The 12,117-nt window shown below is 41.7% G+C and overlaps 1 protein-coding gene across 8 annotated transcripts in view; it reads left to right on the top strand.

Moving 5' to 3' along the window:
* LOC308333003 (myosin-binding protein C, fast-type-like) overlaps positions 1–12,117 on the top strand; it is a 42,591-nt gene that overhangs the window by 27,019 nt on the left and 3,455 nt on the right. For all 8 annotated transcript variants that reach the window (XM_080789163.1, XM_080789162.1, XM_080789159.1 and 5 more), the window contains 14 exons: positions 316–440; positions 1,594–1,699; positions 3,157–3,320; positions 4,202–4,367; positions 4,592–4,698; positions 4,787–4,816; positions 5,682–5,824; positions 6,632–6,791; positions 7,118–7,222; positions 8,552–8,740; positions 9,473–9,607; positions 9,813–9,980; positions 10,596–10,684; positions 11,192–11,387. In XM_080789163.1, coding sequence (XP_080645289.1) covers positions 316–440; positions 1,594–1,699; positions 3,157–3,320; positions 4,202–4,367; positions 4,592–4,698; positions 4,787–4,816; positions 5,682–5,824; positions 6,632–6,791; positions 7,118–7,222; positions 8,552–8,740; positions 9,473–9,607; positions 9,813–9,980; positions 10,596–10,684; positions 11,192–11,387 — 1,883 coding nt within the window. The remainder of the gene's footprint in view (positions 1–315; positions 441–1,593; positions 1,700–3,156; positions 3,321–4,201; positions 4,368–4,591; positions 4,699–4,786; positions 4,817–5,681; positions 5,825–6,631; positions 6,792–7,117; positions 7,223–8,551; positions 8,741–9,472; positions 9,608–9,812; positions 9,981–10,595; positions 10,685–11,191; positions 11,388–12,117) is intronic.

The following is a 12,117-nucleotide window of genomic DNA, read 5'->3' as shown; positions in this document are numbered from 1 at the left end:
CCACCTCAAAGAGCTGGTCTGAATTCAATCTCTGTGCAGACAGCACCAGATTTGAAAGTGATATGCTCCACACACGTACATATACGTACTGTATGTCAATAAGTGATTGGTTGAACGTGTCACATACACAAATTGATAGATTTGATGACCAATTTGCAGCCACATTAAGTTTACTTCATGCATGATGGCAGTGCTCACTCAGGAACTCCATTATCCTTCCTTCAGTCTAGAATTCCCCTTATATCCAACCAAAGCGAGAGATAAAATGAGCATATTTTTGTGTTTTTTCACACTCCCGTCTTGTCACTTTGCCAGGTATGTCATGGAGTCAGTTGGAAACGTCAGGACTCTGACCATCAACAGGACAACCCTGGCTGACGATGCTGCATACGAGTGTGTGGTTGGCGAGGAGAAGTGTTTCACTGAGGTGTTTGTGAAAGGTAAGCAGAAGCAGTTCCAAATCCAGATTATAGCACTAGCTTTTTGTATTGCTACTACAGTACTACTCGGCTCTCGGGTAACCAGACATATTACCAACCAATACGTCTGGGGAAATCACAATTTGGCTTGAACAGTAGAGAAACATTCTGCTACCAAACATACACCCACTGCTTTGAAGTGCCATCGTGACACCGGCTTCGCATTGAGTTTTTAGGTTAAAGGGATCGTGACATTAAAGATGGAGTGCCACAATTTTTGTATTTTTCCAGTTTTTCATGTGTCTATGAGGTGACAGTACTTCATTAGACACCTTGGAGTTGTTTTTATGTGCAATGGTGTATTAACTTTGTATTTAGGGTTTCTTCCTGGAGGCTGAACCCTTGACAGTCAAACGGGCCAATGAAGTAAACAGTATAGTGACACCACACTATCAGCCCCTCCCCTAACACTTTATCATACAACTACAGCTGTGGGTGCGGCTGCACCCATCACCACCCACCAGGCAAACCAGGCATACTTAATGAACTGGTGGGCGTGTCAACATAAAAGCATAATTTTAACAAATACTGTACACTTTTTGGAAAAAGTTCTTACCCCTTATATTGTAATAATACCTGATGATCATGTTTTAGGGTGGAAAAAAAATGGTGGTACTCCATCTTTAAAAAAAGTAATTTTTTTTATTTATTTTGTTGGTTTTCTGAGCTCAGTTGCACCCAAAAAAATCGGAACTTTAAAAATTCAGTAGATTTTCTGTGGTCTGGGGTTTTCTGGCTCAAACAAGTGCTCTGATTTGCCTGTGGACTGTGAGGTAAGGGTCCACAAATCCCATATATGACATAAGAATTTGCCTGTTTTCATTGCAGCTCAAAATACTTCAGAACACAGAGAAAAAAGGTTCAGGTTGTGTGGGTGTAATTGAGGTCATAAAACCCAAAAGAAAAACGAAAAATGAAAATGTTATGAAACCTTTAAATGAGAAAGCATGGAACCTCAAATGATGCCACTGAACACATTTGAACCTCTACATTTTGATATCACATGACGCATCATCGATACGGCGAACAATCTCCGGACATTTGGCTATAAACTAGATCAATTCACAGAATGTATAGCTTTAAGTTCTGACCAATATGACATGTTTCTGAACAGAGCCCCCTGTGACCATGGTGATGCTGATGGATGACTACCATGTGGTGGTGGGGGAGCGGGTGGAGTTCGAGATCGAGGTGTCGGAAGAAGGCGCTCATGTGATGTGGTCAGAAAATATCCCTCCCCATTACGCAGTGGTGTCTGTTATATAATGCTCAATACATTTCATATCATTCGTTTTTTCACGGCTTGATTACTGGCTGCAAGGCACTTTATTCTGGACTGCCAAAGAAAATAACTGGCAGATCACAACTTTGTCCAAAATGCAGCAGCCAGACCTATACTTCTACACTATTGCTTTTAGTTGATCTTTTAAATTCTTTGCTGTTATCCATGTCCTCACTGTATTGCATTACTGCTAGCCTGACCCAGCCAGCATGCTTTCTTGTCTAGAGGGGCGGGCGCGCATGGAGCAACCGCTGGAGAATATTGGTTCACCGATCTCCTCTTCCCCTTTTTTACCTACGACTGCACAGATCTGAGTGAAACGTTGCACGTTGCATTTTTTTATATTACTCCTCCAGATTCTGTCCGCAAATCATTACATAGTATCTCTATAATCATGTGCTCAAGATGGATCTGTCTGATATTTCATATTCAATCCTAATTGGCTAACATTGGCTTTCAAAGTTTGCAGGATTGGACAAAAGGCCTTACATCATGAACGCATGCAGTGTGCAATTTACGTGAAATCTTTCACCCACTTTCTAGTTGTAGTGCCACCAACAGTTGGATTTTTGCAAAACAAATGTTTGGAACAAAATGCCTCAAATCATCCAATTACCATCAAAGGCGTCACATTAGCCTATTATAGCGCCACCAGGAGGCCACAACCCGACCTGGCCTGGTGGAGACCTGTGCCCCGAGGGGCACTTTTTCTAGTTTCAATTATTTGAAACACTTCAGCTTAGAATGATCATTAACCATTTATTGCAAAGCTATTGCATTTAGTATGGTGGTGTGGCTTTGCTCATCTGATATCTCAGATTATCTGTGCATCGAGACACAGATCTGATATCTAATATCATATCACATTTGATATCTCAGATTATCTGTGCACTGAGACACAGCTGTGATATCAACAACAAACCCCCAGAGCAGAGCATAATAACAAAGACATTAGGCTACATCAACAGCATAACTTCAATGCATTCCATACTGTATATAGATACTGAATATATCACATGATCATAATAGATTCCATAAAACACATAATAATCACAGATACCCATAACAGAACTAGATACCACATGTGGTACAATCCATACATCACATGTATAATCACAGAATCACCCATTACAGAACTATTGCTACAGGGAGGAGGCTGGGGAGGTGGAGAAAATTTGAACGCTGACATCTGAACAACAGAGACAGAGTCAGCTAGCAAGAAGACTGAGGACAGGGTGACTGCTTAAAAAAACACCTGATTGAATGTAGTCGTGAGTGACTTAGCTGGCAGCGAATGAGAGTGAGGGGAGTTGACATGGAGAGAGGGGATTATATATTAAATCTTCTGCCTTCCGTGTCTCAATGATCGCTGGATTTGTTTTTCTTTTCATCCAGGTATTTTGAGGACGTGGAGCTAACAAAAAATACAGAAAAGATTCGCATTAAGAAAGATGGAAAGAAGCACACTCTCACTATTCTGGAGGCTACCTTAGATGACATTGGAATGTACCACGCCTGGACAAACGGGGGTCATACCAAAGGAGAGCTGGAGGTGGAAGGTACCACATTATAAGCCACAGCTACACAGTAAAATCCTCAATGTTGATTTAACTCTGAGAGTGTACAACTCTACTGTACTGTGTAGCCCTGTTCCAGTGTGTTCTTACGCCCTGCCAAGAACACCTCTGTTGCAGTGCACACCAACACAATTCAGAACACCTCTGTTGCAGTGCACACCAACACAGGAACACCTCTGTTGCAGTGCACACCAACACAGGAACACCTCTGTTGCAGTGCACACCAACACAGGAACACCTCTGTTGCAGTGCACACCAACACAGGAACACCTCTGTTGCAGTGCACACCAACACAATTCCACTGCCATTCAAGGTGTCCGACATTAGTACAAAATAAACAAAACTACTTTGCTGTTCACCGAAACGAAGACTACTTTGTGTTGTTGTTGAAAGTCTATTCTCTAGACTGGCAAGCCTCTCAGGACCACAGCTTCTCTGGATAATATACTTTTTGAGGGCAGAAAGTAAAATGTCCGCCAGACATTTTATCTAGAGCACCCTCTACAGATCTGGTCAATGCAAATTACCCATTGACCAGATCTGTAGAGGGCGCACTAAATAAAATGATTTTTGTTTATGCCCCAGTATATTATACAGAGAAGCTGGGGTCACAAAACAGTCTTTGTTTCGGTGAGTAGCAAAGTAGTTTAGTTATTTTTTTTACTAAAGTCAGACCCCTCGCATAGCAGTGGATTGTTTTTGTTGTTGTGAAGCAGAGGCGTTCCTGGACCGTTAGAGAGAACTCGCTAACGCACTGGACCAGGACTACTGTAGATGCAACATGATATGAACTTAACATGTTTTGTCTTATTGTCTCTTCCTTGAATTCCCCTTACCGTTGCCCCCAATGTGATCTCCTTCAGAAAAGGAACTGGAGGTGTTACAAGACATCGCTGACCTGACTGTCAAAGCAACAGACCAGGCTGTGTTCAAGTGTGAGGTGTCGGACGATAAGGTGACAGGGAAGTGGTTCAAGGATGGCGTGGAGGTCCTGCCAAGTGAACGTATCAAAATGACCCACATTGGAAGGTACCGTACGAAGCATGTGTAATATGGGTGCTGCCCTATAGAATCAGTTATCGCAGAATTGCAGATGATTGCACAGGTTTAACTGTAAGATTCTGAAACAAGAATATATCTGGGGGACATTAATGAAAAGAACATTAATGTTGAACAAACTGAATCCACAGGGCTGTACAATGCTGTCAACAGGAAGGTGGAATATTTACAATTTTTTTGCCCCATCCTCTCAGGATACATAAGCTGGTCATCGATGATGTATTGCCTGCAGACGCTGGCGATTACACTTTTGTTCCCGAGGGTTATGCCCTGTCGCTCTCTGCCAAACTCAACTTCTTGGGTGAGAGAAACGGATGGCAAAGAATATCGGATGCATTGAAATTCCGTTGATAATTTTTCTAACACTCACATTTTATTTCCCAAACTAGAGATCAAGATTGACTACGTACCCAGACAAGGTACAGTAGCTGACAAACTACATCAAACAGTTCATGCACTGTCTACTACTGTCAGTGGTGGAAAGTACATTTACTAAAGTACTGTACTTAAGTTCAATTTTGAGGTATTTGTACTTTACTTGAGTATTTCCAATTTTCAGTACTTTTACTTATACTCCACTACATCTTAGATGCAAATATTGTACTTTACTACACTACAATTATTTGAACACACGATTTTGATTATTATGACAAAACATACAGTAACCATTTCAACCCTATACATTTTGGCCATTTGAAGATAGCCCATCTGCAAGCTCACAATGTGTCGCGATGCCACACATTGTGAGCTTGTATTGTGCCATTTTCAAAAGATTTGTATACATTTGAAAACTTGAAATGGGACATTACGTACAATAAGTACTTTCTACTTTGGTACATCAAGTACATTTTGATGCTGATACTTTTGTACTTTTACTCAAGTACATTTTGAATTCCGGACTTTTACTTGTAACAGAGAATTTCTATATTGCAGTATTGTACTTTTACTTAAAGGGGCACTTCACCCTTTTTGCAAAAAAGATACGCTAATGACGTTTAGAAGATTTAGAACAGTTTCCTGGGGGTCTGTGTGTGTAATATGTGGTTTTAGATATTTTAGATTTTAGCAGTGAGCCCAGTGTCTCTGATGTCATGGACACTGGGCTAAAATGTAAAATATCTACAGTGAAACCACATATTACACACATAAAGACCCCCAGGAAAGTGTTCTAAATCTTCTAAACATCATTAATATAAATATTTTTTGCAAATAAAAAACGCAAGTACTTTTCCACCACTGATACTGTATGATTGACTCCCTCCATTTGTCCGATCTCGATCCAAGATCCTCCCAAGATCCACCTGGACACCACTGGCAACATGGTCTCGCAGAACACCATCATTGTGGTGGCAGGCAACAAGCTGCGTCTGGACGTTGAGATCTCAGGGGAGCCACCGCCCACGGTCGTGTGGTCAAAGGGAGACACAGTACGGAAGAATGGATACGCCTAAACCAGCGTTGCCATATGTCTGCTTATTATAAGCGACTTTGGGCTCTTAAAGTATAGTCTTGTTGGTAAATTATCGGTAGATGCGGGTTTGCAGGTTCTCGGGCTTGTTTATTGCTTATTTGGGGTCGTTTACTAAAGTTGTTTAAACCAGTGGACACATTTTCATGTCAAGGACCCCGAAATTAATGTATTTTTTTCCATGTTTGCTTAATATAATTGACTATAATTGACTTGGGCTTGTGTTTCTGTAAAGTTGCTTGAAAATTATCAGTAGTTGCGAATTGCACGTTTTCGGCTCGTTTGTAAAATGTAGTTGTTTATTTGGGCTTGTTTAAACCAGTGATCTACGAGCTCACACTTCGTGTGAGTTAGCTTGGCTATTTTCAAATATCTAATGCATATAGGTTTAAAGTGCTCATGTGACCTATAGTCGCTGACCTGGTTGCTTATTAGTTATTTCTCACACAAAATCAAAAACACAGTTATAAATTCCAGGTTGAAAAGACCTGGCTCATAATAGATACTTATGGTATCAGACAGGCACGTCTTAGTGGCATGATGTACCCTTTGAATTCCACAGGATCATTATTACTCTTACTAACGTAAGATAACATGTCCACGTGTCCTTTAGTATACCCAAACAGTATGTATTACTGTCTGCATTAGTAAGTTCTTGAGAGGAAATGGTGGACTTTTTGTACAATAGCATCCACTGGTGGCGGTATAATTACTATTTGCAGAGCCAGATTTCACTGAACTTTACTCGTCCTGTCTTGTCCCACAGCCAATCACTGATGCTGAAGGCCGCGTGAGAGTAGAGGCGAGAAAAGACTTGAGCTGCTTCGTCATAGAGGGAGCTGAGAGGGAGGATGAGGGGAACTACACCCTCGTTGTCACCAACCCCGCTGGAACAGACACGGCTAAGCTGTTTGTCAAGATTGTGGGTGAGTGTCAGAGCTCCAAATATAGTGTATGGATTGATGGGTGACTGAAGCTACAATGGATGTTGAGTATGATTGATTGATTGATGGATTCGTTTACTTTACCATACATTTGTACATATCTATGAAAAGGATAAAACACAAGAACCTTTGCTAATAATGAACACTATATAGCTCAAAGAGACAAGATATTGGCCAATGGCACTGCCATGATGATGGGTTACATTTATGATGGAATTTTAATAGGGCCCAAAACATATTGCAATCTCAGGATTTGTGAAATGTTTTCCTTGTATGCAATGACTTGAGTGTTTTTGTTTTTTCCTTAGATGTGCCTGACCCCCCTGAGAATGTCAAATGCACCGGAGTGGGAGAGGAGACTGCCGACATTGTCTGGGAGCCACCCACATTTGATGGTGGTGCGCCAATCAAAGGTAAGACATGGGCTGTATCCTGAACAGAAAAATTAAGTGGGTCCTCCCTACATTTTACTTCAACCACCATGTGCGCACGCACACGCACACACACAAATTACATTTGGTTTTCAGCTTCACTAAGCTGGTCCACCTTAGTGATGTGTTTATGATGTGATTGCGGGGGAGCAGTTAGGGGTTAAGTGTCCTGCTCAGGGACACTTTGACCGGGAGGCAAACAGGTGGCCTTCTGATTTCCAGACCCCAGGGACCAGGGACACATTTCCAGAATGTGTCCCTGGTGTATCGATTTCACTGTCTGCCATAGCTAAACTCACACTGAGTTTCATCAAGCATAAACTCCACTCATCAAAGAAATTATAGAACTTCAACATTGCTTCCTGGTTATTATCCTGCCACTCTGTAGGAGCAGATTTAGACCAAGACGGAAATAGAAAGCTACTCCCTCCTCAGATGGCAACCATCACAATGACGGGGCCCAGACTTGACACTGCTGGAAAACCAAACAGGAGTCAGCATAGATAATTGGAACCAACCAAGAGAGAAAAATTGAGAAGAGACAGAGAGACACTACAGTATCATTGGAAATAATTATCAGAATGTCACCAAATTTGACTGGATATTACAGTTATGGAACACAATCAAGCATTTAATCAAAAATAACATTTAATCTATACTTTGAAATGTATACAGTAAACGGCATGGTACCGGCATGGTACCAAAACAACCATAGCACTAGCTGTTCACCTCCGCTTTTATAATGGTCAGATCGATGATAGTTTTGGTAATAAATAAACACCACACATGAAATGCTACGATAAGGAAGCAAGGATTCGGCCGTGATGTCACTTCTATGCAACAAGGAAGTAGGACACTAAGCACAGCAGCAGAAACAGAACGCCATTATGAAGGAATCGGCAGTGATGTGACATCACTGGCGATTCCTTGGGCATGTGACAGACTTAACTTGTCTCCGCTGTTGAGAAGCATCCAGCTGCTGTTTATGTTGTGCATTCCGATTAAAAAGGTCACCCACCAGCGTTTCGTTGCGTTCCACCTGTCCCTGCACCCGTTAACTTATAAAAGTATATTTTCCCACCCATTTTCACACGTCAACTCGGGTACCCACAGGGTTTCCGTGGGTATCCGACCCGTTGCAGAACTCTGCTGTCCGTGCTGAAATGGACACACACACACACACAGCTGCGTATTGGTACTGCTCAAAAACAATGCCCCTCTCTTCCAATGTATCTTTGTTCTTTTCTTTATATTGATGTTTTTGCACCATGAGATGTTTCCTAAATACATACTTTTCCATCCATCCATCAGGTTATCTCATGGAGAGAAGGAAGAAGGGTTCCTCCCGATGGACAAAGCTCAACTTTGACGTGTATGAGTCGACCACGTACGAAGCCAAGAGGATGATTGAAGGCGTGCTCTACGAGATGAGGGTGTTCGCTATCAACAGCATTGGCATGTCAGGGCCCAGTGCCACCTCCAAGCCTTTCATGCCCATCGGTAAAGCCTGATTTATACTCCCTACGACAGCAATATGTTGCATGCCGAAAATGGCACATTTACAAGCTCACAATCTGATACGTTGTGAGCATGTACATTGGCTATTTCCGGTGTGTATAAATGAACCCATAACTCAGCCACATTCAACACGCGGTTTGTTTATTGCCATGACAAACAAGATTGTAATAGAAATGTATATAATCTCGCTCTGATAAACACGTACTGTACTGTAGGTAGGTGTGGAAAACAAACATTTAACACTCGTATAACATACAGCAATGCACAAATCAGTCTGACGCTGTCTGACATCTATAGCCAGAGCACACCCCAAAATCCTGTTTCCTTTCGTCCTTGTCTGCCTGGATAAGTCCTTTGTGATTACTTTGTCCATCAGCTGAGACAGCTCACACTCAATGGAAAGTACTGCAGCACTGCAAATGTGGCACCATAAATAACACAGAGCATGCTACAGTATGTTACAAAAGATGGGGCCACCATCTTTGAGGAATCTGTGAGTATGTCTACACTCATAATTGTGGCATAATGATACATTATGCCAAAATAATGACTGTAGAGACATTATAAACTATATATTTTCTTGTTATTTCTATAATTTTCCATCTCTCTCTCCCGCTGGCCTTTGTCAATGCAGCCCAGTGATTCTCTTACCTCCCCCGTTATAAAAAAGTGTTAATAATTAGTGGTGCTGCTCTTCTTTTTTCTCCCCGGCAGCCCCAACTAGCGAGCCCTCAAGTCTGAGGGTGCATGACGTGACAGACACTACATGCACTCTGAAGTGGCTTCCCCCAGAGAAGATAGGAGCTGGAGGCCTGGACGGCTACGTTATTGAATATTGCAAGGAAGGAGGTAAAGAACTTAGCCATGGTGGAAAGACCACATTCACAGTCTTACTTTGACACATCATTTAATTCCCATCAAGTGCAGAGACAGAGTGGGCGCTGTCCCGCGGGCAGCTTAAAAGAATGAAGAATTAACCAGAATTAATAGCCAAAATGGGAAACGCTGCAGGAGTGAAATCCCGTATTCTCACTGTTTAATTATGTTACTGCAGACACAGAGTGGGTGGTGGCCAACGCTGAACTTTGTGAGAAGCAGAACTACAAGGTGCGCGATCTTCCTGTTGGAGAGAAGATGAACTTCAGGGTAATAGCCAAGAACATGGCCGGAGCCAGCCCCCCTGCGACATTGGCCCAGCCTGTCACCATTCGCGAGATCATGGGTGAGTTATCTAGGCTGAGATGTATGAGTAAAACAGCATTTTAAAATACATTTATGCCCTTGTGGATGACGATTACCAATTGTTTTTTCCAAGACATTTGAAACATGTACAGTAGTTTAGACGTACTTAGTTCCTCACTCACTCGCTCACTCACTCTGCTGTGTCCAATCCTGTGCAGCATATGTTGTGCCTTCCCCCAAGCCATTGAAAGGAAAGTCAATTTAGACAAAAAGTCATACTGTTTTGTCTACATTCCTAATCGTCATAGTAAACCCCACATATATGGGCAAAGTCATTTTAAACGTTGGGCTGGCCTTATACTATAAGTGATTTTCATCTGTTGCTTCCGTGCTCCATGATTGTGAACCCATGAAGTAGTGATTCCATCCTAATAACACATTTATTTATAACCACATCCCTATTCTGTGGGTACACTCACAAAATAGCCGATCTACAAGCATACAACACAAGCTCACATTTTCAGCAAAGAGATGGTATAGAGGGAAACAACAGTGGACTAAGTACAAAGCCAACTCTGGTAAAGTTTAAATATTAAATTAAGTATTAAAGTATTAAATAAGTATTGAAGAAGTTAAAATGAGAATCCTCCCTTAGAACTGCCCAAGATCCGCCTGCCGCGTGAGTTGAGGACCAAGTACATCAGAAGAGTTGGAGAGAAGCTCAACCTGACCATCCCCTTCCAGGTTTGTAACGTGATCCATTTCCCAACTCAACTTGTCCAGAGCTATAATCTCACAAACCACTGGACCCATCAGTGCCAAACTTTATATGACAGTAGGTCACAGAAATACCTCCACTATGTCTTTATGTCTTCTTAAAAAAAATATATATAATAATAATAACTGCCCATGTCATTGGTTATTTGGTTTATTTTTTTTTCTTATATTTTTGAGTTTGCAACCCATTTTTTCACCCAGTGTCAATTATCTATTGTAATCCTGGGCGCTACACTTCCTCTGCCAACCTGGGGGGGGCAGCGGACTGACCTCATGCTTCCTCGGTTATTTTGTTTCTAAAGGCACAATGGTACCATCTTATATAGATGATCTTATAATGAGCATTAGTGAGTGCTAAATACAGTATATCCCAACATCCACATGATTACAATGGGGGGGACATAATTACACTTAAAATGCTCTGTTGTCTCCTGAATGGTGTTATATGTGTTCCTTCATTACCTGCCCTCTTAGGGTAAGCCACGCCCTGTTGCCACATGGTTCAAGGATGGCGAGCCCGTTGATGAGAAGAAGGTGGGCGTCCGGAACTCATTCGTGGACTCCATCCTCTTCATCCGCTCAGCAGAGAGAGATCACTCTGGAAAGTATGAGCTGGTTCTAAAGATTGAGAACATGGAAGACAGGGCCAACATCGACATCAGAATTATTGGTAAGAAACCAGTGCTTACACAGCGTTCAAGTTCAAGCCTCAACTGAAGAAAAATAAGAAAATAAACTGGAGAAAATAAACAAAACATGGTTCAACGTATAATTCATGATTGATCACAGTGAACAAAGTATGTAAAAACATGTGATGAACAATGAACAAAGTAAGTGCAGAAAACGACCACAGAGATAGCGGCATTATTCATGCAAGTGATGATGCCTTTGAGGAGAATGAATGACAACTATTGTATGTGTGAAGTTGCCCGAACGGCCAAGGCTCCAAGAATCGACAGGCCAAGAATGTAGATCTTTTTTGGTATTTTATTTACCTCAAAACACAGAGTGACCGACCCAGGCTGGATTTGACTGTGCAGGCAAAAATAATACTTCACGAATAAAGACTTACAATACACTTTCAAATAACAGAAAGTAAGAAAACACTTGACAACTCAACTAAGGAAAAACAACAAAACAACAGGCTATGCCTTCCTGGCCCTGCCAGCTCTCCCCTGGAGTTGTCTCCTTTGTTAGTCTCAAGCTAAACTGATTCCCTCCCAAACATTTCCACAAGCCTCCCTTATGTACCAGGTGAGACCCCACCCACAATGATTAGTAATTGGACCAATCTACTCAAACCAGGTAAACCATGACCCATGAGTTAGACCAACTATACAATTACACATTTAGAGTCTGAATGTTTTCCAAGGCATCACCTCACACAAAACAATTACAAT

Source organism: Protomyctophum bolini (genome assembly GCF_963924005.1).
Source record: "Protomyctophum bolini genome assembly, chromosome: 18".
Classification (NCBI taxonomy): domain Eukaryota; kingdom Metazoa; phylum Chordata; class Actinopteri; order Myctophiformes; family Myctophidae; genus Protomyctophum; species Protomyctophum bolini.
This window is presented reverse-complemented; position numbering and strand designations above follow the sequence as displayed.